This window comes from Phascolarctos cinereus, unplaced genomic scaffold (assembly GCF_003287225.1).
Source record: "Phascolarctos cinereus isolate Bilbo 61053 unplaced genomic scaffold, phaCin_HiC Scaffold_9;HRSCAF=440, whole genome shotgun sequence".
NCBI lineage: Eukaryota > Metazoa > Chordata > Mammalia > Diprotodontia > Phascolarctidae > Phascolarctos > Phascolarctos cinereus.
The window spans coordinates 144,578,738-144,605,995 of record NW_027556402.1 but is presented as its reverse complement, the minus strand read 5'-3'; the positions used below and the strand labels follow the sequence as shown (position 1 = coordinate 144,605,995).

General features: G+C 36.5%; 1 protein-coding gene across 1 annotated transcript; it reads left to right on the top strand.

The window, feature by feature from the left end:
- The first annotated feature begins 10,491 nt into the window (after nt 1-10,491).
- Nucleotides 10,492-26,586, top strand: EXOC1L (exocyst complex component 1 like). The gene is made up of 3 exons (XM_078148115.1): nt 10,492-10,612; nt 23,339-23,469; nt 26,320-26,586. Exons 1-3 carry the CDS (start codon nt 10,492-10,494, stop codon nt 26,584-26,586), a joined length of 519 nt encoding a protein of 172 aa, XP_078004241.1.
- The last annotated feature ends 672 nt before the right edge of the window (nt 26,587-27,258 follow it).

The window sequence follows — 27,258 nt, the reverse complement described above, 5'->3', positions numbered from 1 at the left end:
AGCTACTATTATTAGCTATAGAGAGAATGAAGGGGACTAGGGAGCTAAGGGGAAAAAACTTATATGAGAAGAGAATCTCTCTTTTTTCATTTACCTTTTCTGAACATCCTCCTAAAACAATAAAATGTTGGATTCTTTGAGAACTCATCTCACATGTTCACAAAGTTCTGCGATGTATTTCTGAAGTCATCAGTTCTGGATTTTGAATCAAAGAACCTGGGTTCAAAGCACTCTTTCATGTACTGCTTGTGGGGCCTGTGCCTAATTACTTTCCTCCCTGGGATATCTTTATCTGTAGGATGAGAAGATGGGACTAGATGACTTCTGAGATTCCTTCCAGCCTGTATCCCCCTCCACACACACAGAGCTTTTGTTGAGTTTATCAGAATGCTACAGACGTCATTTTTGTTTCTTCTTTTTCCATCCAAGTGTTGCAGAAATAGCACTAGGTTGGCAGATAGAACTAAGTTTGGATCCTCCCTCTGACATTTACTAGCTGTGTGCCCCTGGGTAAACACAGTCCCTGGCACTTAGTAAGCAACTAATAAATTCATAGTGAATTGCACTGAGCCTCAGTTTCCTAATCTATAAAATGGAGATAATTTGAGTTACCTACTACACAGAATTATTGCAAGGAAAAGACTGTGTAAATTGCAAAGTGCTATATAAATGTGAGTTATTATCATTACTTCTAATAATAATTTCTATCTCATGGGAGACATACTTTCGCTATGTTTCTTTAAGAATTTCCAGTTAAGGGGCAGCTAGGTGGTGCCCTGAAGTCAGAAGTACCTGAGTTCAATCCGGTCTCAAACCAAACACTTGACACACTTACTAGCTGTGTGACCCTGGGCAAGTCACTTAACCCCAGTAGCCTTAAAAAAAAAAGAATTTCCAGTTAAAGAGAATTTTTGAGTCATTCATTCAGCATTGCTCCCTAAATCCCTGGAAGTCTGCTGTTAAAAACTGTAAAAAACATTCCTTCAGGGGCAGCTAGGTGGCGCACTGTATAGAGCACCAGCCCTGGATTCAGGAGGACCTGAGTTCAAATCCAACCTCAGACACATAACACTTACTAGCTGTGTGACCCTGGGCAAGTCACTTAACTCCATTGCTTAACAAAACAAAAAAAAAAGGAAAAAAACATTCCTTCCCTTTCTGCCTTGCTGAATAGATTGAGTACACTGGATTTGCAATAGTTTGGGGAGTTGGGCTATAAAATCTTTACCATGTCCATCTTCCATGGCAATGGTAAGAATTTCACTCCACTTCTATCACTCTATCACAGCATTAATTTTAATCTTATTGCCTGCTGTCAGGAAAATGACGTATACATGAGCAGCTGTTGTAGTCAATACCAAATAACTCACAGTGCTCCAGAACACAGAATAAGGCATTTATAGATGAAGTCAGTCTAATGCCGCTCCATTAGTTATCAGCTGAACATCAATACTAATGGCATCTGTTTTTAAAAAAAGAGTTAAGGGAGTCTGTCATAAGTATGTCCTTTTAACACTGATGAATTGCCTTTTCCCAGAAGGTAATCTAAGATTTATAAAGCTTAGAATTCTAAATAAAATATATTCTTCTAAGATGCCATTCATTTAACATTTACATACTGCCTTATATTGTTAACTTTTAATTTACTCATATTTACCTCCCTCTACCAACCTCTTTATCTCCATTTCCAGCTAGCTAGTTAGCTACATCTTTATCAATCTATCTATATCTAGATTTATATCTATATCTATGTCTTATCTCTCAACTAAACTGTCAGAACCTTGAGAGTGGGGGCAATGTATTGGACATTATATGTAGAGCAGCACTGCTGTATAATGCAAACCGCACAGGACTCCAAGAGTGTTTCAGGAATCAAAGACCAGCTCTAACTCTTGCTCGTGTAACCTTGGGCAAGCCACTTGAACTTTTCTGAGCCTCAGCTTCTTCATCCATAAAGTAGGGAAAATAATACTTGCTCTATCGGATATTGCTCTAAGGAGTTGCTAGAATTCTCAGTCTTTGGGAGTGAGCTGTCTTTTCCTCATAATCCTAAATCACTAGCTGTAACTCAAATTATAGGTGGAAGAAAGCACTTTTAAATTTTCTCCCTGCATAACTATCTTTATCTCAAGGTGTTTTCAAATTCTTTTGTTCTTACAAACCCTGTCAGTAAGCTCAAACCTACCAGACTAAAACTTTGCAAAAAGAAAGAAGGAAAACTTTCAAAGGACAAAAATAATATTCTAAAATGGCATACTATTATGAGAAAAATCAATTATTTAATAATCAATAAGCATTTATTGAATGCTAATTATGTGCCAGGCATGTAATTGAAAATACAGAGCTAAGAACAAATTTTTCATTTTCCCGTGTCCTAAAGATAGCAAGCTTTTGTGCGATTACCTACAGTGTGTATAGTCTTATTCTAGGCTTGGATAGGACATGGCAAAGACAAACCTATAAAAAAGAAAAAACAACAGAAAACAGGGTGTATATGCCTGCAATATAACTTAATATTTACTAAGAAACAGACAAATGAATGCAAATGAATGCATTGCAAACTGACTTCAGGAGTTCTGAGAGTGACAAAAAATCAAGGCATGATCTGAGCTGGCTACAGCTAAAAATGGGCTTGAATTTAGATAAGGCTTTCTAGAAAAAGCAATAATTGAACCAAACTTAGAAGGAAGTGATAAATGTTATTTTGTTTGAAGAAAATGCTAGTTAAGTACTGGGCACCTAAGTAGGAGACTGGCTCTGAGGGAGGGTAAATGGAGTTCTGGAAAACATAAGGACTATTTGACTGCAAAAAAATGAACTTCCCTCAAAGGCAATTAGTATCGTATTGTTGTTGTTGTTGTTCAGTGTGTCCAACTTTTTGTAACCCCATTTGAGATTTCCTTGGCAAAGATACTAGAGTGCTTTGCTATTTTACTCTCCAACTCATTTCACAGATGAGAAAACTGAGGCAAACAGGGTTAAGTGACTTGCCCAGGGACAACTAGTAAGTGTCCAAGGCTGGATTCAAACTCAGGAAGATGAGTTTTCCTGATTCCAGGCCTAGAGTTCTATCTACTCTGCCACCTTGCTGCCCAATTATTGCATTACCATTCATTAAAATCTGGATTATACTTTCTGATCAAAACATCAAAGGGAGAGAGGTGAAAATTAGGAAAGTGTTTTAAGATTCATAGCATCCTAGATTTAGAACTGGAAATGACCTGAATTAAAATGGGATATGAAGGGTGGGTCAGTTGATTAAGTGGCCAAAAGACCATACAGTTGTCATCACTTATGTAGCTTCCCAAGATTTCAGGAATGATATTATTATTTTTGCCAGATTTAATTCTAATTCCTTAGAGGCAGTGTAACATATAAGTTAGGTGATAGATTTGGAGTCAGGAAGACCTAGCTGTATGGATAGAAGCAAAAAGCCTTAGTTTCTTTATCTGTGGAATAAGGATCATCGATTTAGCCCTAAAGGCACCTGAGAGGTCATCCATTCCAACATCTTCATTTTACAAATGAGGAAACTGAAGCCCAGAGATATTACGTGATGTGCTTAAGGTCCCATCAATTGTAAATGGCGGAGCTGGAATTTGAGGCTAGGTCCCTTTACTTTGAATCCTGTGTCCTAATCCTAAATCCTTCTGACAGAACCATACTGCTTCTAATAATCCCCGAGGTATCCACTTGAAAATGGCTCTGACACTCAAATGAGATAAAATGTGTGAAGTACAGCAAACCTGAAATTACTAAACAGATGTCAGTTATTGTTGTTATGCTTTCTTTGAGTTCCTATATAGAACTTTGGCTCAATGAAAGTCAACCTCCTTAGACCATAAAACTCAATTGTGTTTTTACAATATTCCCTTCCTCCTAAAAAGTGTGGCCTGATATATATTCATTTTCTACATGCAATTAAAATTAATTTTGTTTGATAATTTATAGTCAGCATTCAGTAAATAGCTATTGAATGAATACATGAATAAGTGAATGAATTTCATTTCAGTACTTGGATAATTAGAAGTTCCGATATAAACCTACATTAGGATCAGAGGGGTGGTTTTCCCCAAAGTTATATTTTCATCATGACAAAAACCACTTAAATTTAAAAAAAACTGCTTGTCTCTGAAGTGGGACCATCAGCATCAAAAAGTGGAAAGTTAGGCCTTCTTCAGCTCTTACACAATTGGAGTTTTGGAGTTTTGGGGCATCTTTATGTGAGGGCAGGATGGGGGAGGGGAAGCTCAAAAGAATGCCAGTCTACAGTTTTGTGATAAGGCCTTTAAAAAAACTAAATAAAGGCACAAGCAGAGGTTAATGATGTTCATTAGTTAAAGGTCAAGAAATACAATTTACTTCCAATCAAATATGTTTAAATTAAAAAATAAAATAAATCTTATTTGAATACATTTAAATATTGTATTATTGCTATGTGCTATTTATGAATCTCAACAGAAGCATTTTATAAGAACATTTTTATTATTTAAAAAAACATATTTTATCATCAGTGCCTTTTGTTTTTATATCATCATCATTTCCAGATATACTCCCTCCCTCACTGAGTACTCTATTGTAACAAAGAAAAAAATTAAGTGAAACCAATCTACACAGCAGCTAGGTGGCATAGTGGGTAGAATGCCTAGTGTGGAGTCAGGAGGACCTGAGTTCAAATCTGACCTCAGACACTTGCTAGCTGTGTGACCCTGGGCAAATTACTTAACTTAGTTTCCTCATCTGTAAAATGAACTGGAGAAGAAAATGGCAAACCTCTCCAGTATCTTTGCCAAGAAAACCCCAAAAGGGGTCGCGAAGAGTCAGACATGACTGAAATGACTGAACAACAAAGATCTACAAAGCACACCTGACATTGTAAGTATCATTCCACATCCATTATCCCCCACCTCTCCACCGAAAGGAGGAAGCTGAGTTTCATCACCTGTTCTCTGGGATCAAGAATGGTCTTTATAATTACCATGTCCTATTCTGTAACTTATCATCCCAGAGAGGTGTGTAGAGTGCTAAGAAGTCACTTGGCCAGAATCACATGATTAGTATGTGTCAGATACAACCCAAGTCTTCCTGACTCAAGACCAGTTCTTTAGCCTCTGCAGGACAATAGGACTATGCCATGTTGTTTCTCAAATTTCATTACTTTTTAACATGAAAAAGAAGCCCCTATAGGAAGTTAAATTATGTACTTTGGGAAACCAGATATTTAATGCCAAATATATTTTTCAATAGAATTAGAAAGTTAACTGTTCCAACTTTTTCTTATTATCAGAAAAGGAAAGATAATATGGAAAAGAAACATAATTCTAGATTCCTCATATTAGAGGTAGTTTTTTTTAACGTCTACTCAGTTTTTAGTGAGCAAGGTTTTTTTCTTCAAAAAGTCCTTTAAGCATGTATTTATTTGTTTATTTTTAAGCTGTTCTGTCTCTATAAATCCATTGTTTTTAAAACAACATTAGAATATTCCGGGCAGGAGATGTAATGTTCCCCATATGGCTGAGTCAGAGGAAGAGTTTCTTAATGAGGACTCTGGCACTGGCTATGAACCACTGAAACATCCTCATCATGACACTCTCTGCAGTATTGGTGATAGCCCAAAGTCTAAGTGAGACAGCAGGCCTCTCAGCAAGTTCTCAACAGGGACTCACAGGCAGACACTTAGGAAAAGGGGCCCACAATGAAAGGAGTCACACTTCATTTCCTTTTGCCATCTGAATATTCTAACACCTCTGAATCCTGGGACAGAAGCCCAAAAGGTGCAAGCAGAACAGAAATAAGCACACTGATGCCAGATTGAAAAAACAGCACAAGGAAAGACCCACAAGTAAATTCATTTGGCACTTGGAATGAGTACAGAAAATAAAAATAACATCACTAAAGTTGAATCACCAAGGAAGTAAGTATAGCACTAAATGAGAACACACACAGCCTGGGATAAGTAAATAGGAAATTACAGAAGCCAATCATAGAACTTTGTGTAACAAATGATTAAGTGAGTTTTGCTAACAGTCCCAGCCCTGCTCTTCACAATAAAGTTTAAAAATATGACAATCAGACTGGCACTGTTCAACCTGGCACATACCAAGAAAAAAGTGCCAAGTTTGGCAGAACCCAGTGCTGTATCACCATTATTAACAGGGAGGTTCACTCTAGTAACACATTTCATTACTGGAGGCAGCAATAATAGTAGAGGCAACAGAGGGATATACATTGTAAGCACACCTTCCTGTCTGCCTGGCTCAGCTCAGAGTGTACTTCCCCTCCCTTCCCTGCCTCTCCCCCTTCCCCCCAAGGTGGTTAGAACTGTTTTTCCTCTCCTTTATGTTGTTATTATTTATTTTTTCAAAGCCTCCCCCAAGGCCAATTCACACACAATGGCTACTCTATCCTTTTTTAAATTTTAAAAAAGAAAATGACACAAAACCCCTCTTTTTTCAAGACTTTGAAATATACACTTTTCTTTATTGTTAAACAAAACAAATAAACTTGTGAGGAAAGTGATGTATAAAAATGAAAACAAAGCTAAAGTCCTACTTTTCTTGTTTGTGTTAATATAACGTATAGTGGAGCCTCCTCATATATACTCATATATTCATATTCTCATATACTCATATACTCAGATTCTTGTCCATGGTGATGCTCTATAACCAGGCTTTCCAGTATCTGAATAACTAAAACACTTTTGCTGCCCCTTTCCACCTATACTTAATCTTCTTACAATAAACACTGGAATGGAAGAAGGGAAGGAGGGGGGGATGAATAATGAGATCCATAATGTTTAACAAGCCCACCAAATAAGTTTGAATAGGTCTGTTTGGAAGAAAGAAACATCTAGGAAGATATTCCTGGAGCCACCCTAGTATAGTGAGAGGGACATTGGATTTGGAGGGTTTAAATCCTGGCTGTATTACTTAAGACTTCTATGGCCTTAAAAAAATCATTTAACCTCTCTGAACTTTAGTTTCCTTATGTGAAAAATAAAGTTGTTAGTCTATCATTCTATGATTTGATGGTCCTTAAAGTCCTTTTTGGTTCTATATTTTACTTTTTTTAAAAAAAAGAACAAATACTTCTCTGAAAATTTTAATTATATGTACTATGACTAAATATGTTCATTAACTTATGAAATATCTATATTATATTTTTCTTGATAGACTATAACTATTAATGGATGCATTACTTCTGAAGATATATCATCTCATGTCTTTTTTTTTAGATTTTTAATCACAGAATCTCATATTTTACTATGGGACATATTTCTATACAAATGATTAAAGCTTTATTTTAATATAATCATTGAATTGGTTGATTTTACTTAACTGATTTTGTTTTTCTTTGTTACAAAGGAAAGTTCACTGGGTAGCAAGGAGGAGTAAGTTATACCTGGAAATTATTATGTAAAAGCAAAAGCCACCAATAAAATTTTATTTAAAAATCTAATTCCAAAATATTTGTGGCCCAAGATTTTAATTTAGGGCATAAGAAATCTTGGGAAAAAATCTTGGAAAAGGGAACTAGAAAGTTGCCTGATTTAGGGGGAAATATTTCCTTAAAGAAACTCCAATGTCTATGCAAAGTAAGGTATTGATTTTTAAAATCTGTTTCAAACTAAGTCACTAGCACAGTAATCATTTTACTTGATTAGATATGAATTGCTTTCAACACAAGTTAAATGTGTTCATTCAATTTTCATCATTTATTGAAGTCCTATAATGTGTAAGGTACTATGCTTAGCACTGGGGGAGAAAGGAAGAAAAGTTAGACACCTCGAAGTTTATAATTGAGTTAGGGGAGTTGATAGTTGACATAAATAGCCATAATACAGAATAGAATCTGATAAATGCACAGGAATATGAACAAAATGTTATAGGAATTTGAAAGAGAGATTGCTTACATAGAAGGCTTCAAAGAAGAGGTAGCATTTGTGCTGGATTTTGAAGGATGCTCAGAGGTCACCTAAACATATCCTATGTCATAAAAACTTTTGCTTAGCTAAACTGGAGTCTATTATATTCTTAAAGATGGCAATATTTTTAGGAGAGGTTATTCTCAGATTGATATTCTCATTTTAACTAAACTATGCTTATAACAAAATCAACAACTCAAAAAAAAAAAGATGATTAATAGCATTTTAGCGTAAAATTTTCTCCAAGAGTAGAGTAGACACAAATATTTTCGCAGGTGGGAAATGCTGGCAGTGGCCAAGAACTGTCCACTTCTGAAGTTAACTTGGAGAATCAAGACTACAAGGTTAAGCTATTACCCACCAAGGCATCCCACTGAGCATAAAACATTGTGCACAAATTCTTTGTTTATCTTCAAACCTGTTTTCCTACCCAGTTCTTGGCCATCCAGCCTGACTTTCAACTTCATTTTCCTATTTGCCTTTTAGGTTCTGTTGCCCATGCATTGACAAGCTACTTATCTTGTCCCTTCTGTCTCTATCCCCTCCCTGCCATCGCTACTGCCATTTGCTTGAAATTTAATGCTAGATGCCCTAGTAATTGATTTTTTAATTTAATTTAGAACACTACTACAAAGTTTCCTGCCCTGATCATGTTGGCATACTGGCAGAGGGATGCCAATTGCAACCCCACCTTTGATCTACTCTCATGTAGAACCAGAAAAAAGACAGCAGAAATATTAAGAAGGAACTGAAAATACATGACAAAAATCAGTGATTTTTTTTTAACTTTCTTGATTGGCAGTAAAAATATGAAAAAAATGCAACCAAGAGGCTAGAACTCTGAGAAGTCATTAGCTCAATTTCTCTGCCTCTAGATTTGACTATCTAATCATGCTGGATAGGGCCTCTCTGTTCCTTACTCCAACAATGCATACTAGTATCATTTTATACCACAGCATAGAGTGCTGGGCCTAGAGTCAGATTCAAAATCTTCCTTCCTTACCAACTATGTGAGGTCACATCCTTTGTCTGCCTAAAGTTTTTTTCACTTGTAAAATCACAATAATGATAACACCTTCTTCCCAGGATTGCTGTGAGGATCAAATGGAATGTTTGTGAAGTGCTCAGTCCCTGGCACTTAGTACACATTTAATAAATGTGTGTTCCTTTACTTCCTTCTACTTCAAATGCCATATCTATGGACCTAAATGGACCTAGAAGAACTGATTGGTGTGTTTGGCTATAACTAAGTCTACTTTATTTGAGTATGCTACAGGTTATGAAACAATTATATTGACCAATATCAGCTAATGATGAACATGTGTGCCTAACATGACTTTAGGAATTCAGAGACTCAGAGTTGGAAAGGATTTTAGGAATTAACTCTCCCTCCAATTTTATAGATGAGGGAACTGAGGCCCAGAGAAGTTAAATAACTTGCCCGTAGTCACACAGACAGTAGCAGAGGAAGGATTTGAACCCAATTCCTCTGACTTCAAACAAAGGGCTCTTTTTATACCACAATATTACTTTCACTAAGAAATTGTTCTTTTTTCTGGTGGTGGCATAGATAGGAAGACTGAACATTATAGTCAGGAAATATTTTCTGGTATCTAGGCTAACCAACTCCCTAGGTCTTATCTACTAAGTCACAGATAGATTATGAATTGTATTAGAAGGGGGAGTCCCCACACAGATGAAAGCATATACCTGTCATATATTCATTTATTTAACCTAAATCCTTCTTAATACAATCTAAACACGCAGAATACTCATTCTGTCCGCTGTGGAAATGAGGAATCGTTGTTTGCAACCACCACCTGTACAGTATCATTTCACCCACTTAAGAACTGCAGTGGATTTTCAAACAGTGTCATTAAGACTAATAATGAAGTCTCTCTAATTTCAGAAGTGATTTTGAACCAGGAATTGGCTGTTTCTCTCCTCTGAGGCAATCTATATGCAAACCTGCGGGGAAAGGAAAGTGTTTGACAGCACTCCAGGACAGGGAAAGGAAAGAAAAAGCCTTACTTGTGGGGAGTGTTGGGAGCAAGCAATGCTGCTTTTTCTCTTGCCAGTGATAGCAAAGTTCTTAATGGAAGATGATTTCAATCAATACAGCCAGACAGCTGCTCTGTGTAATGGAATCAAACTGAAGAAGTGGTCTTCCTCTGAATATTGATATGAAAGGGGAGAGGGAAGCTTCAGGACTGGAAAAGCCAAGGAGCTCCACATTTATACCTGCTGATCTTACCACTATATTTCTCCATCAACAAACCACAGATGAACAGCCAAGGGAAGCCTGCTGCATGCTGAAGTGTGATGATAGAGTCACCACTGTTGCGGCTGATGCTACAGTGAGGGGTCTGAGAAGTTGGAAATCGCTCTGAATCCTGGTTCCTGGTTCTGGCTGAAATAGAGATTGGATGTGTGGGAATTTGAGGGGCAAAAAGTAGGTGATACTGACAGACCAGCTGCAGCCCAGAACAAGAGATCCAGAGAGCCAAAGAAAGAAAGATAGAAAACAAGCTTGAGCCAAGACACCCATCTTAGTTGAACCGAAGGAAATGTCATCTCTGGTAAAAGAGGACTTGGAGAAGAAACTGTTCAAACCACTCTCACAGCATCTCTATGAATTTATTGAAATTGAGTTCCCAGCCCAGGATAGGTACTACCTCTGTGTATCAGGTAACTTACTGATTGTGTTCTTCTTTGTGTTAAGAAAGCCCCATTGCAATGAGCATTCAGTGAGACAATGGGTGTCAGAGGGAAATGTACTTAGTACTTGACAGTTACTGTGCTTGGGTTTACTGATGAGCAAAAGTTCAGTCATGCTAGTGCTGAGAACTAAGGTTCTACTAAATATCAAAATCCAAAAAACTCACTGTAATCTTGCGCTGTGAAAAAATCTTTTAGCTAATTTTCATAAATGGATCTGAAAATGTACTGGGTTACTTAATATCCAAGGGGCTATCCTGTGCATTCTCCTTTCAGGTCATTATATTAACATAAGATTAGCAAAGAATTGTCCTTACAATTTTAGGTAATGGAGGGGCTGGGCTATTCCATTCAATTACTACCCATTTAGGGAATTGAATTGCTCCTTTCTCATAAGGAACAAGAAATAGGACCTTAATTTTCAGATGGGAACTAATTTTTGTATTATTTTTTTCAAGGAATAGGGACTGAACCTGTGATTTCATTGGTAGAACTCCCAGGTGTGGAAACTTTTTACCTGAGTAAGACCTCAATTTCTCTACACTTAGAGCGTTAGTAGAGAGGTTCCTGGAGCATTGAGATTAAGTGACTTGCCCAGAGTTACAGAATTAGCACGTGTTAGAGGCAGAACCGAGATCTGCAGGACCTCAAGACTGATTTGCTCTTTATCTACTATGATATGTTACCTCTCTTTTTTTCCCCCTAAAAACAACACTGTTTAAAAAAACTTTATCTTAGAGCTCTCTGTTGTGATACTTTATTGATGGTAAGTAGGCTGTGAAGATGGAGAAGTAGTGACAATTAAACTTTCTCTTCAGTATAGTATGATTTATAATTGCACATTAATTGCTTTAGGGATTTTAACAATAAGAAAACAATATGATTATAGAAAAGTAAAAAAAATAGGCAAATAATAAAAAGAAGGCAAATTGCCCGCCAGCCTGGAGTCACTTAGTTCATAATGGGTTTTGCTTCTCTAATATTTATACTTTATGCATATTTAGTCAGTAAGTACTTATTAAACACCTACTATGTGCCAAGCACTATGCTAAGCACTGGGGTACAAAGACAAAAGACAGTCCCTACTCTCAAGCAGATCACAGGGTAATGGATAGCTAACAATCTAATGGCCTGGATGGAACAGGACCTTGAAAATGTAGAAAACTGCATACAGTAGTACATCTGTTAATACAATTTATATATACGTATATGCATATATACATATATGCAATACACCAGGCACCTAAGTTCAAAACCCATTGACAGAAAAAATAAATTGATAATCAGTATTGTATATGGATGTTATATCCCAAACTGCATATTTATGATATTGTTGTGCAAATAGGAGCAGCAATTAAAATTCTAAAGCTCTATATTAACTAGTCTATATTGACTACATTAACTACTTAATTATGATCTGCTTAACCTGCAACATATAGATATGAATACTAATCATTACTGAATTATGTATATAGCAAAATTTCTCTATTTAGCTTTTCAGGGGAGTAGGAGGAAAGAAAACAATGTAGGAAACTGATTTTCCTCTGGCCCTTCCTTAAGTCATCAACAATCTTCTCAAAGGCTAGCTTATCATCGTTTGTGAATGAGCAGAAGAACGTCTACAGGTGTTAAGAGTTTTCAAATACTCTTACTGTGGACTCCCCTACTCTGTCTCTGCTTCTCCTACCCCCAACTATGAGCATGGTGTAGCTGAAAAATGTCTATGCACTAGCTGAGGCCTCTTGGGCCATGCTTTTATAGGGTCCAGAACCAGACAAACTGAGTTAGTTAGAGACAAAGGGGGGGTCTTGGAAACAGAAAGAAATTGATTATCACATTATCCAATACAGGGTACAGGAAAGGGGTCAAAGGCAAGAGGAACGTTTGTGTCCTGAAATGATGTTAGCAATAATGAGTCAAAGGGATCCAACAAGCAGATAAAATCAAAACTCTAGTGAACGAAGTGAAAGACAACAAAATGGAGGTGCACGTTAGAATAAGGAAAACGGTCAGAGCAAAGAGTTCCCTACAATTTGTCCTGATAAATAAACTGTCCATCCCAGGAAGGTGTTTAAGCTGAGGTATGTGTATCTCTGAACAACTGTTCATTGCTACCAGGGAAGCAGTTATCCATGGACAGCAACGCTAACCCTTCAGAATAACTGAAAAATAGTCATGTATTTCTCAACAAGGTACTAAGGAATCTTCATTAGTTTTACAGCAAACAATAAAAGATCATTTACGAACGATTTTTGAGATATGAGTGCAAATTGTGGGAACCTAATAAAATAATCAGTTGCGCTGAACCTTAGTTCAACTATCACGCACAAACCACTACCCTCCAAATCTTAAGACAGCTAGATACTTAGTACTCCATTATTGAAACTGAGTCATAATAACAATAGTATCCATTTCTATGGAGCTTTATCCAAAGTGTTTTAAATGGTCTGTTGTATCCCTGGCTCCGTGAGGTAGATAGTGTATTATTACTCCCCATTTTATGAAGAATAAAACTGAAGCCCAGAGGGGGTAAACGGAGGGGATTGTACAGTGGTAATGGCCCTCCCATTATCTAGCACTGCACACTAATATACTTTCATAACGTGAGGGAAGAATCATAAGAACTTGTACATCCAATTAGCCAAATATGTTTTGTAATGAAATGCTAGCTGATGGAGTTAACATTCTTTTATTTCCTAGAATGGGTTTACCTATTCTTAGGTCATATGACAGGCAGTGTGGCACAGTAGATAGAGAATTGGTCTAGAGCCTGAAAAAGAGCTGAGTTCAGGCCCTAGCTATGGGACCCAGGGCCCATACTTCTCAGTGCTCTGGACAAATCTCTAAGACTGTAAGTTGCAGATAAGGTATTGATCTACATTGTTAGAAGGCATTTACTTATCTCAGAGTTCTCTGTATCACTGAAATTACAGACCCAATCTGTGTTCTCTATCTTATGTGATAGAACGTTTAGAGCTAAATCTCAAATTCTTTTTCATCTCATGAGTCTCTTGATGTCTCCAGTAACTCAAAAGGACTCCTTTTACCTTCTTCCTACTCCCAAATCTCACTTAAAATGTAAGAAAAAACTTATTTTCCTGATTTAAAAGTCATCAAGCTAGTCAATTCAACTCAACATTTAGTTGAATTGATTCAAACCATGGTGAAAGTTTGTATTTACAGGCTCCCATGGTATGTTCACACCTGTGTTAGGCAATATGAGAAAAGATTTAAGAAGAGCAGGACATAGTCTCTGCACTCAAGGAATTTAAGAAACAGTACGTGAAATAATTCTATAAAAACCCAAGACAGAATATAATCCCATAGAAGTTCTTCTGGCTCCTTTGTTGTGCTAGTGCCTTTCCTCTGTTGATTATCTCCAATTTATCTTGTATGTAGTTTGTTTATACATAGTTGTTTGCATGTTGTCTCCCCCATTAGACTGTGAGCTCAGGGACTATTTTTGCCTCTTTTTACATATCTTCAGTGCTTATCAGAGTGCCTAGTACATAGTAGGTACTTAATAAATGCATGTGATTTGACTTGATCCTCACTCATAGGTAATGGATTTATTATTTTTCCCATTTTACAGATGAGGGTGTGAAAGCAACTTGTCCAAGGTCATGAAGCTAATAAATACTACAATGGCTGCTGTGAAGTAATAATGTATTTCACCTCCACCCCCAAATGAACTGTAGTGAAGGGGGAAAAACTACAACTAAATATGTGCTAAGTGATATGATACAGACTATTTTAGGAGAGAAATCAGCAGGAGCTGGTGTTGGGCTCCCTTCGGAAATGACTGGGTTCTCACCTTGGTCCATCTATTTAAGATGTAAGGAAGAGGGGATGGGAGTTGAGGATACAGAGGAACAGACAAAACAGAGAGCCAGATGATAACGGGTAGAGATGGGATGGAGAGATGATGACAATGGGATTTTCAGTGGGAAAGAGGTGCCTAGAGGGAGAGGAAAGCTATCCTGATTTTAGATACGGAATGGATCTAAGCCCACTTCCCTAGTCCTGCTGAATTCTCTTCAAACTCTTTCATAACCCTCAATTTGAGAACATTTTTTCAGAAATGTAAGAAGGTGGGGAAAGGTAGTGAGCTAGGAGTGAGGAGCTCCATACTCATATGGCTAGCATTTATATAGTACTTCAAGGTTTACCCAGCATTTACATATGTTATCTCATTTGATCCTCACAGTAACTCTGTGCTATTATCCCCATTTCACAGATGAGGAAGCTGAGCAGAAAGAGGTTAAGTGATTTCCCTAGGGCCAATAGCTAGTACCTTTCTAAGCAGGATTTGAACTTAGGTCTAACTCCAGATCCAATATTGTATCCACCACCAATTGACTGTATCAGCTTGTGAAACTCACCTACCCTCTTTAGGCCTCAGTTTTCCTCATCTAGAAAATGAAACAATTTCTTTCCAGTTTTAATATGCTATAACATAGCATAACTGCAACTAAAGTTCAACAATACAGTAATTAGAATAAGGGAAATGTGTTGGTATGACTGAAATGATTACATTTAGTGTGGTTTATTTTTTGGACTAGATCTGTGATTTCATTGGCATAGGGAGTTCTCAGTAAAGAAATTCCCTCTACCAATGAAGTTAGGTATCTGATCTGCCCCTTAGGGAACTGCCTATGGGCCATGAGAAATTTAATAAGTTATCCAAGGTCAAATAGCCACTATATGTCTGAGGTATGACTTGAAGCCAAGCTCTGTATCTGCTGTACCAGGCCAGCTCTCATTTAGTAAACTGTACATTAGTAAATTTCATTCAGTATAAACCTATATAATTTCATAAGTAACAAAAGAGATTCTTTTATGTTTTGAAGGGAAGTTAACTCCAAATCAAATGTCATTATATGTTTCTATATGATACTCCCTTGCTTAATATAGCTCCCAATCTCTGTACCTCTAAAACTCTTGTGATTGTCAAAATCCATGAGAATAAATCAGCTAATTTGTTTGTTTCCGTTTCAGGGACCTCAGAAGGAATGTACACTTTTCCCTTAGCAAGCTGCTATCTTTTCCCTCTCTGAAATTTGCTTGCTTTTTGTAATCAGTTTTTTTCTGTGATACACCAAAAAGCACATGTACTTGTAAGATAGGTAGATAAACAGATATATAAATAGATATACATACACATGTATAAACTTGCTCAGCTGTAGTCAACAATATATCTTGTGTCCTCACCTAGTAGATCAAAATCTAATTTAATTATGAATATTGAAACTTTGGAGGCAGCTAGGAGGGTCAGTGGATAGCAACCTGGGCATGGAGTGAAGAAGACCTGAGTTCAAATCCAATCTCTGACACTTACTAGCTGTGTGACCTTGGGCAATTCACTTAACCTCCATTTCCCTTAATCTGTTGGAAAAAGAAATGGCAAACCATTCCAGTATCTTTGCCAAGAAAACCCCATATGGGTTCACAAAGACTCAGATGTGACTGAATGACAATATTGAAATTTTACCTGATAAGTGCCTAAGTCAGATATACCCTGATATTCCCCATACTTCCTATACTTCTTCCACCTATTTTTTATCCTCACTTTCTGCAATTTATTAGGATTCCCAGAAGAAAGGAAATATAGTAGGAAGCAGCAACCTCTTTCTAACTACATGCAGACTACACTCTCATCTTGTGGTTTCTTCTCAGAATTCACTCCCTGTATTGCTGAGGTTACCTTCTACTAAGTACTTTGCTACCTCTTTTGTGGAAAGGCCAGGCGCCTCAAATCTTTTATGTACAGAACACCATACTAAGGATAATCACTAAAACAGTGATATGAAATACAAAAAAAAGTAAAAAATTATCTCTGAAGACGTGAAATGGAGTCACATTCAATTAAATTCAGCATTTGAGGTGCAGCATGGCCCAATAGCTTTGAAATGAGAGAGGAGACCTGGGTTCAAGTCCCACTGATTTTATGACTCTCAGCAAGTCACTTAACCTGTCAATACTGTAGGCAACTTTATATGCAGAGAAGGTCCTACCTCATTGAAAAAGGGAGTAAGAGTTCCTTATGCCAGTGATATCATAGGTCTGTTCTCCCTACTATATGCAAGACATCATAATGGGTGCTGTGCTGGGAATACAAAGATAAAAAAATGAAATAGTTGTGACCCTCAAGGAGTTTCTATTTTTGCTGTTAAAAAAATTAACATATGAAAAAGAAGGGACAGCTAGGTGGTGCACTGGATAGAGCACCAACCCTGGAGTCAGGAGGACCTGAGTTCAAATGTGACCTCAGACACAGAACACCTACTGGCTGTGTGACTCTGGTCAAGTTACTTAACCCCAATTGCCTCGCCAACAAAAAATAAAAAAGAAATAAAGCTTAACAAAATATGATCCAAAGTGGGATAGGAAATAGCGAGAAGGATTGTAGCGGTAATATGTAACATAATACTGTATAACATACTTGGGAGGTTCCCTCTATCAATCAAATCACAGATCCAGTTCATATCCTTATAAAACACACACATATCTGACACATAAAATTAGATAGCTTGTTTGACTGGAAGGGACCTTACAAGACCATACTGTAGTTCAATCCTTCTTTTTTAATTAATGAGGAAGCCAAGTTCCCAAAAAATGAGGAAAATACTTTTTTTTTAATAATAAGTTGGAGCAACTTTTTAAACCATTTAAATAGGTTATTTAATTTTAGAAATACATTAACATTTTTTAAAAAACATTTCATATTTCTAAAGATTCCAAATTGAAAATTAGTGACACACACTAAGATTCTGAAGACAATACAGGTCAGTTCTGTGCACATTTACTATCTCTCCCCCTCTGTGTGATGACTGCAGAACCCAGATAGCAAACAAAAATGCCATGAACTACAGTGACGAATGATTTTGTTAAATCATTTCTAATACTGTGGTCTCTGTGTGTCAAGTAACAAGAAATAAGAGGAGACCACTAAATACATTTGAAAAGAATCTAGGTAAATTTGGAAACATTAACCCAAGGCCAATTTTTAAATTGGGACTAGTTTTGACAACCCGCAGAAGTTCTGCAGACAAAAAGAAAACACATAAGAACAGAGTGTGTCTTGACAACAGCAGTCATGCTCCTTTTAACAAGATTAAATTCAGGAGAATGGGAAGATTAAAGATGAAATAGCAATAAAATACCATTAACCACTCAAGGCAGGTATCTTGAGCTTTAGTATAATACTTTCTGTTCATGAAGAGCTTTCATTTTCATAAGAGAAAGTTTGAAATAATTATATAAAACATTTTTATTATTTAACTAGATTTTGCACCTCATGACCAATTTCCCCTTCAAAAGGTATTTGTCTGGATTCACTCACTCACACATGCACACTTACAAGACCAAACTGCATTTGTGGGATATTGTTAAAAGTCTCTGTGGGGGAGTTTAAATGAAATGTTTTGTACTTGCAGATCTGAGTCAAGCAAGGGTCTTGGTTTAAAATGGTGGGTAGCTCATATTAATGTTTCTCTAGAGCATACCAGATAGTCTCCAAACAAGGAAGACTTGTCAAGCCTCTGTCTGACCCATATTGGCCTCATGATCCTGAACAAATTGTGTAACCTCTCAGTGTGCTAGCTAACTCTCTAACAATGTAAGTTTCAGAGAAAGTGACTGGCTGCATCAGTAGGAGTTTCCTTACCTAAATGTTCCCTCTAGATTCAAATCACAGATCCAGCCCATATCCTTATAAAATACACACATATATTTGACACATAAAATTATAGGTATTAACATTGATTTTGGCTAAGGTTCCATTTTAATATACTACTTTCTCCTGTTAACTTTTATAATTTTAGATCTTAGAATTGATAGATTACATTGTCATGATTATCAATGAATTAATTACAAATGAGCCAACTTTTCCCAAAGACCAACACACTTACTAGGACCCTCAGCACATGTGGTAATGATGAACTACCAATTCTAAAATCTAAGCCACGTCAGTAAGATCACAGTCTTAGGGCTGGAAGGGAACACAGAGGTCATCAAGTTCCTTCCACTCCCATTTCATAGATAACAAAACTGAGGTGCAGAGAATTAATTGATTTGCCCAAGGTTATATAGATAGTAACTAGCAAAGCAGATTTGAATCCATGTCCCTTGATTCCAAATCCAACATTTTTTCTCCCACTTCACCATGCCCAATTTTATCCTAACTTTGGTGGATATAAAGGACTAAATTAGAGTGAATTACAACAATAACAAGTACAGTACAAGATCACTTTTGGATCCCTGCATATAAGAAACACACTTTTCAGAAGCCTTATCAGGAAGTTCAAGTTGAATCCCCTAGGGCTACTGTTCCCAACAGAGTCACCCTTCTCTTTCATCCTGTTTATAATCTCCATAAACCCAACTTGATGATCCAATCTAGCATAGATACAAGGTTGGCTCTTCTAGAAAAAATTTTTTTAAAAAAATGCTTTGCTTGGCAGAATTCCAGTGATCACATTTTCAATAAACCCCAACACTTTCATCAATTTTCCCAATGCCTCACACTTTAGTGTCAGATGGTTTGGTTAATTTGTTGGTGACCAAAGTAACCACAGCAACCACTACAATATTAGTAGTCCAAACACTAAATATAAATTCCTCTATTATAAGTCAGATTCACACAAAAGACTCTTGTCCAATGTCACACTAACCGCTAAATGTTAAATATCAGGCATTCATTTTGGTAGGAGCATTTCTATAAAGCTTGCCACAAATTGAAATACCTTCTACTCCAATTGGTCAACTCCTTTTTGTTCAATTGACTTAACTCCTTTAAATTCAGTATGCTAAAGTATAGGCATTTCAAAAGGCATTTCTAAAGCAGAAACTGTACTACAATTAAAAATTAAGATAAATGATGAGCATGAAATGAAGGTTATAATGCAAAAAAAAGGAAGGAAGGAAGGAAGGAAGGAAGAAAGAAAGAAAGAAAGAAAGAAAGAAAGAAAGAAAGAAAGAAAGAAAGAAAGAAAGAAAGAAAGAAAGAAAGAAAGAAAGAAAGAAAGAAGCCAACTGAAACATTGCACCTAGATTAGCTTGATCCTATAATTCCCTGGGAGAATACCCTTTTACTCACTGATAGTTATTATGCAATTCTACTTCTGATGCTACTAAAACCAATCCTATGATGTTTTGTCTATCTAAACACATTTCTGTTTTAAGACAATGTGATAAATTTCCATTTTGCTCTTGCATTAATACACTTATTGAAATTTAATTTTGTTGGCAGCAGAATGCATGCATGGAGATTACAGATTGGGCCTACTCCAGCTAAAGTGGACTCTTTGGTTCTTGGTTTAGGAATATTCTTAGAGTCTCATAGGCACCAAAGAGGCTATTTTGCCAAATTAAAGCATTTATGCTTCCTTTATGCCACAGAATTTAGTTTCTTCTTAGTTTGACCTCAGTGGTACTATTAACCACTAATGTAAGATCAATTTCAATTAAACAAACATTTATTAAGCACTTATAGATGTAGTACAGTATAGTGAATGGAATTAGAAGAGACAGGTTCAAATTCTGCCTCCAACACTTACTAGCTGCTATGTCATTGGTGTCATTTAATCATCAAATCTCAGTTTCCTCATCTGTAAAATGTGGACAATAATATTTATGGTACCAAGTGGGATAATGTATATGGAATATTTGTAAACCTTAAAAGAGTAGATAAATGTTAACTGTAATTTTTGTGCTTAAGAACACTGTGCTAAGTACTAGCAAACTAGTTTTCTGAACATGTTATCCAAAGAGATCTGAGAGATAAAAATGGAAAATAAAATAGATGCCTTAGAAATGTTAAAATTTCAGAAGTTTTCTGCTTATTGAAAAAAACTAATTTAAAACTTATTTTGGTTTTGCTCTTTATAGTGTGAAACTAATGAAATAACATACAGAAAGTACTTTGCAAACCTTAAAGCACTATACTGTTTTGAATAAAAAAGTCTCTGAATAATTATTTATAATAACATCCTTTTCTTTGGGTATACAGTTACCCAAAGTTAATTGCATATGTGTTTTGAACATGTACATTTTTCAGTGCTTCTGAACAATTCCATCCATACCCTTCTGCTTTATCCCCATTTTGACCAGTGGGAAAATATTTATGAGACACTTAGCTCTACATGTGATATAGTTTTTGTAAATATAATACTAACTGGTTCACATTGGGAGCAAATCCAAAATCTTTTTGTCAGTAAGCATGCTTAAATTAATTGGTTAATCAAAGTTATTACATACTTTCATCTCAGAATGTCACTGGCTGTGCCTTCTGATCACTTTTTTTTTAACCCAAATCAACAGGCATTTTTTAAGTGCCTGTGAGCTGGGCATTGCTAATCTCAGAGAAAGCAATTTTATCTTTTTTCTAAAACTAACACTGCTATCTGTACTTTGAACCCAATCCCTTCTCATCTCCTCCAAGATGTGGCCCCTTCATCTATCCTCTTGGTCCTTAAGGTCTTTAGGTGTTTTTCTCCATAAACTCCTTTCCTTGGTGGGGGGCGGGGCAGAGCCAAGATGGTGGAGTAAAAGCAGTGACTTGCTTGAGCTCTCTCCCAAACCCCTCCAAATACCTATGAAAAATGGCTCTAAACAAATTCTAGAGCAGCAGGACCCACAAAAAGACAGAGTAAAACAAATTTCCAGCCCAAGACAACCTGGATGGTTAATTGGAAAGGTCTATTGTGCCAGACTGGGAGAGGAGTGCAGTTCAGTGTGGGTGAAGACTAGGCCTCAGTGAACCTGGAGCAGGCCTCAGATGACTGAATCAAGGGGAGCTGTGGTAGTTTCCAGACTTCTCAACCCACAAATACCAAAGACAACTTAGAAGACTGACAGCATTCAATACTGTTCAAGAAAGAAAGACCTAAATTGATGAAGTTCGAATGTTCCCCATGTATGGCCCAGCTTTTTAAAAGCTAGCACCATGTACTAGAGGAAAACCAAATATTAGAGATCAGTGAAACTGAGATTAAGACAGAGATGGTTTCAAAAGGACTTATTATGCCTTCCTGGAGAAGAGGACAGCAAGAGTGGATAGAAGGACTCAACCTCTACCAAGAATGGAGACAGATAGTGAGGCGGGCTTACCAGAAGCACCAGCACATGTACTGGACAAGCAGGATGAACACGGCACATGGGAGCCCTAATGAACAATTAAGGCACTTGAACTATTAATAGCACCTTTTGATAAAAAGGAGCAGAAGTTGCCACTGACAAAGTGAGTGTGTGCTACCCAACAGGCAGTCAACAGGGCCTGATCAGAGGAGTAAATTGAGAGCCACTGCCTATTGTTGGGAACTTGTAAAACAGTCCCCACTGTTCACGCTTATTCTAATGGTGTCTGATTTCCATGGAGTTGGGATGAATTGACTGACTTTGGAATTATGTTCAGCAAAATCCAAATATTGGTTTCTCTGTTTTTACCAGAGTTTTTTGATAAACATTTTGTGAGGACCTGGTGGAAAAAAAACGTTTTCTTGTTCATAAATCTAATCCACCCAAAAAGCATTTATTATTGTGTGTGAGCAACATCCTAGGTCTTCAGATGCAAAGTGAAAAGGAAGTCAGTCCCTGCTTTCGAGGCACTTATTTTAGCCAGCTCAGTTTATAATTTTGTATTTCAGTTGGTTGCATGGCTTTTATTTCTATTTTTATTCCATTCTTCTGACTGGTTAATAGACTGATTATGTTGGGGGAAAAAAAGTCCTTCCCTTCCACCTTCATACATTCACAATTCATTCCATGCAAAAAGAAGAATCCAAAGCCCTATATCTACCTTTTTAACTCCATTAACTCTCACCTTTTGGTGTGCCTTCTACAATATTAAATCTATACTATCACCTTCATTTCCTCTTCTCCATTTCTCTTATAATCTAGTTTCTGTCCTCAATACTATACCAAAATGGCTTTCATATAAGTGACCAGTGATTTCCTGCTGGGAAAATCCAAAGACTTTTTCTTAGCTTTCATCCCCCTGGTGAGCTTTCATCCAGGGTGATGTTCACTTAGAAATTGAAGTTTTTCTTATTTTCTAATGTTATATCTCACCAGATTTAAAAAATAATATAGTACATTTAAGATGAGTAGTGGAGAGACAGAGCTGCTCTCAGAGTTGAGAAGATCCAAATCTGGGTCCCAACTCACATACTAGCTGGTGCAGGCCTGTATAAGTCATCTAACTTTCAGGTGCCATGAGGCAAATCTCTGAGACTGTAAGCTGCATAGAAAGCGATTATCTATCTGTATTGGCAGAAAAAGTTTCTTACCAATACCTCCATACATCAATGAAATCAGGTTGGACTAAAAAAAGTTTCAATTCAGAGGGAGTCAGGTATGCCCAAAAGTTCGCTGAATTAAGAGTCAGTTTCAAAATCTGACTCCGACAGCTGCTACCAAATACTTGAACAAATCCATTCTCCTCTTTGGGCCTCAGTTTCCTAATCTGAAAATGAAGGGATTGGGCTAGATGATCTCTAAGGTCCTTTCCAGCTTGATGATTCTTCAATTTCCCTATTTGTAATAAATGATAATGTTGCTATAATTCATAAAGTTGCAGCAAAAACATTAAAATACAGAAAGTAAAACACTTTGAGTGCAATCAATGAAAAGTATTATATTGAATTATTCCATTGTCATGTGAAAGCCTATGAAAACTAAGTAGTTTTTATCTTGCAGTGACTAAAAGAGAAGAAGTAAAAATAATTATCGTGAAACACTACAGAATAGGTCTAGATGAAAAATATGAAGTAACCAAAAAATGGTCTTTGAATGATCTGGAGATGATTGATGGAAAAGAAGCAGATACTGTAAGTGCTGTTTTATAATATAAATATTGAAATATCCTGCTAAACTTCTGTATCCACACATATTTCTGATACTCAATAATTGTTAAGATATTATGTTTTGTGGGTGATCTTTTGATGAAAAGAGTTTGTCAGTATTTTTCTTCCATTTTTTGTGCATTAATATTCAAACCTTTTCTATTAAGCATAATATCTAGTCTCCATTTCCCCAATCAATCTCCCTGTCAATCTCAAAGTCTTCTCTGGTTAACTTTTAAGTTAGCTGAGTTTACTACCCTCTGCTGTAAGCTCTATAGGGCTTCCTGTCCTCATTCCCACCCCTCACAACCACATGAACTTTCAGTACCTCCACTTACCTCCAGCAGGGATCACAACTAAATTAATAGAATCATAGAACTGGAAGAAACCATAGAGGTCATGCAATCTAACTTGCCATTCAATGTAGGAATCTGTAGCATTCTTGTTATTATATAACCTCTATTTGAACATTTCTAATCACTTCCTTTAAAAAAAATTCTAATTGTCAGAAAGTTCTTCCTCAGTCTGAGTTTTAATATGCTTCCCTATACCTTCCAGCCATCAGTGCTTCTCTCTGAAGCTACACAGAATAAATCCAATGGCTATCATGCTTCCTTTAAGTCATTTCCCCCCCCAGAATATCTATTTCCAGTTTCTTCAATAAGTCTCATAAGACATGGTTTCTAGATTCTTAAACACCATGGTGGCCCTCCTCAAACTTGCCCCAGTTTGTCAATGTGAATATAGTGCCAAGAACTGATTATATAATGCTTATATCTGAGGCTCTTTCCTGATAGAAAGGGCCTGGGTCTAAGCTTTGAAGACTTCTCTCTTCCCTGGCTTGACTGCTCCCATACAAATGGAACCTGGGAATGTTAGTATCTGACACTTTCCAAAAGGTATCCAACATCTCATTCATTGTGCCAGTCTGGCTGATCTGCTTCTTAGGGATGCCTGGGAATATCAGCCTATGTACCCCTCCCAAAGGGAGTGTACAAGCTCTCTACTTAAGCATTAGAGTTCATAAGGCATTAGACACAAAATAAGTTTAATTTACACTATTAAGAATACAAAGTCCCCAGAACCAGTCAAGAATTTCTCCTCTTTTTAATTGGCTTCTACCTTCTCCTAGGGACCAATGCAGAACTCTCTATTTTTGACCCCAAAGATATTATGAAATAAGTGATCTTATGCTTTACTGAAATGAAGATATACTTAACAGCATTCTTTTACTCTACCAGTCTAATAATCCTATTTTTTTTAAAAAAGGAGAAATTTGGATAATTTGGCATTACTAGTCCCATAATGAATCTACCCTGACTCCAAGTAACACTATTTCTCTTTCTAAATGCTAGGTAATCCAATTTAGGGTTTGTAGGAGGAGATTGATGTCAAAGTTACTGTTTTGTAATTTACAGAATCTATGTTTTTTTTCTTTAAAATTTGGGATAAATTTCTTCAGCTACAGTCTTTCTCTCTCTTTCTCCAGAATTCCTCAGACATTACTGACAATCATTGTATTATCACTTCCTCAACTTCCTTCAATAATCCAAAATGTAAACAATTTTTGCTCAGATAGAGTCATTTAAAGCAACTTCCCCATCCTCTTATCAAGGGTGTCAATCCTTTTAACCATATTTGCTCCATCTTTACCAGTTTAAAGATCATTTATCCTTGCTAAAAAAAAAAAGCAAAAAGTTCAAAATTTATTTTCTTCCCATCATCTGTGAACATTATTTGCTCCTAATCTGTCAGGCAATCCCTTCCTTCTTCATCTTCTTGCCCAAATGTGGAGCATCAAGCTTTCTATATTATACGCCACCAATCTACTGACTTTGAAGGATACAAGACTAATCCTGTCATAAAAGGCAAGCCAATTCATTTGTCATTTGACATTATTGTTGGATCTAATCAAACCATTATTAATTTGGTATTGACAATCTTATGAATAAGTTTTTATTTTAGAAGACAAACCAGTCCCTTTTATCCCTGTTGAAAAAATAATTTATTCTTCAATGAATTTGCAATACCATGACATTGCAAACTAATTTCCCTTCTAATTTGTCAGCACCACTTTTTTGTGTCTCAGCTATATCCAAATGGCTAAATAGTTATGAAATCATGTGTGTACTTTATTGAGGTATAACAATCCATCTACTTAATCCTAAATTATGTTTCATTTTGTAGTTTTCATTCTTAATTCTTTAGATCAGGATGAAAACTTTTTCTAGTAATGAATAAATTACATTATCTCTACATTGGATATGTGGTTGCAACACAATGCTTTTTTTCCAAGTTAACATAAAACTCCTTTGACTGAATCCAGTGGATTTCTCAAAGGCCTTAAAGACACACTGGATATATTTCTGAGCTTGGGAGGGGTAAAGTATTGCACCATTCAGAGGATGAAGAGAGAATGCTCCTTTTGATCCTCCCTGGATTCTTTAGGGAGGTTCATATTACATGCCTTTCTATTTTCAAATAAATCCACATACACTGAGAAGGAAGGAGGACTAGGTTTGGTAATTTCATAGTCCCAGATAATGTTTTATTTATATTGTGGGAGGGGAGGGGGGAAAATATGTGGGAAGAAAAGTGTGTACCACCAGAATTATTTTACTTTACAGTTCATTGGTAAGGGGTGGGGGGAAGAAGTATCAGATAGGAACATTAATTTTGGAGTGAACATGTTTAGAAGGATTATTTCTGGCTTTTAAAAGTATCCCTAATGTTGATATTTTAAATGACTAGTAAACATGACAGACCCTGCAATGGGAAACATCTGTCTCAGTGATTATGACAAAAGTAATGACTTTTCCTCCCTCTCTCTTTTAGGATAACCCATTTTTTGATCTACATTTCAAGAAAGTCTACCGTTTGGAAGCTTATAGTTGTGCTTCTAAATATGCCTTTGCCCGAACCGTAAACAAGTTGAATCATGCTTATCTTAAAAAGGACCTACAAATTGTGAACTTTGATGCTACCTACATAAATGATGATTCAATTTGGTCTTCCAACAACAAGGACTGTCTAGTCCTTATGAGAATATGCTTCTATGCTTTCAATCTCGTGTGTCTCTCTCTCTGTCCCCTGCCACTTTGATACTATATATTGCTTTCATTCACCAGTATCCTATTTTTAAAAATCTCCAGGTTAAATATTGTTATTTAAGTCTTGATTCCTCTCCCTTTGTTAGTATTTATATTTTTATGAAAAGAAAAAGAATTGATTGAATGAGGTGAGATCTCTATTTACTCTTAACTACTCAGCATTTTGTTTCTCTGTCTGCCTACCTATTTGCTCCTTAGTAACTTTTGAAGGAGTCAACTAATAATGATAAATAAAGTTGTTTACTGAATGAAAAATGAATTATCTAATTACTAAAGAGTATTGAGAGTATCAAGATATGCCTTCAGTTCAATCTGTAGTTTGGTGTGCTGACAAATGGAGGCTGATAAAAGTTGTCAAATGGGTAGATCTTATGTAATTTAAAAATATTTAAATGAAATGTATGTAGTGGTTGAAAATATGTACAACCTGTGGAGGTTTGGCTGTATGAGGGCTTTCATTCCCACCATAGTAATGTAGAAGCGAGGAGTTCTTTCCAAACTATGCCTTTCTCTTCCCACTAGATAGAACCAAGGAATAACCTTCTCTTAGTCTACATATCTACCCAAAGTCCCTCACTTCTGAGACATAGGCTTCCCCAATGTGCCTATGTTCTATGCTATACCAAAATCTGATTCAACAAAGTTTAGCCTAAGGGAATGATCC

What these genes read in the sequence shown, in the direction of transcription:
- EXOC1L (XM_078148115.1), top strand. Translation starts at nt 10,492, where the DNA reads ATGTCATCTCTGGTAAAAGAGGACTTGGAGAAGAAACTGTTCAAACCA. An exon ending in GTACTACCTCTGTGTATCAG is followed by an intron (nt 10,613 to 23,338) that starts GTAACTTACTGA and finishes TTTATCTTGCAG; the next exon opens with TGACTAAAAGAGAAGAAGTA. An exon ending in ATGGAAAAGAAGCAGATACT is followed by an intron (nt 23,470 to 26,319) that starts GTAAGTGCTGTT and finishes TCTCTCTTTTAG; the next exon opens with GATAACCCATTTTTTGATCT.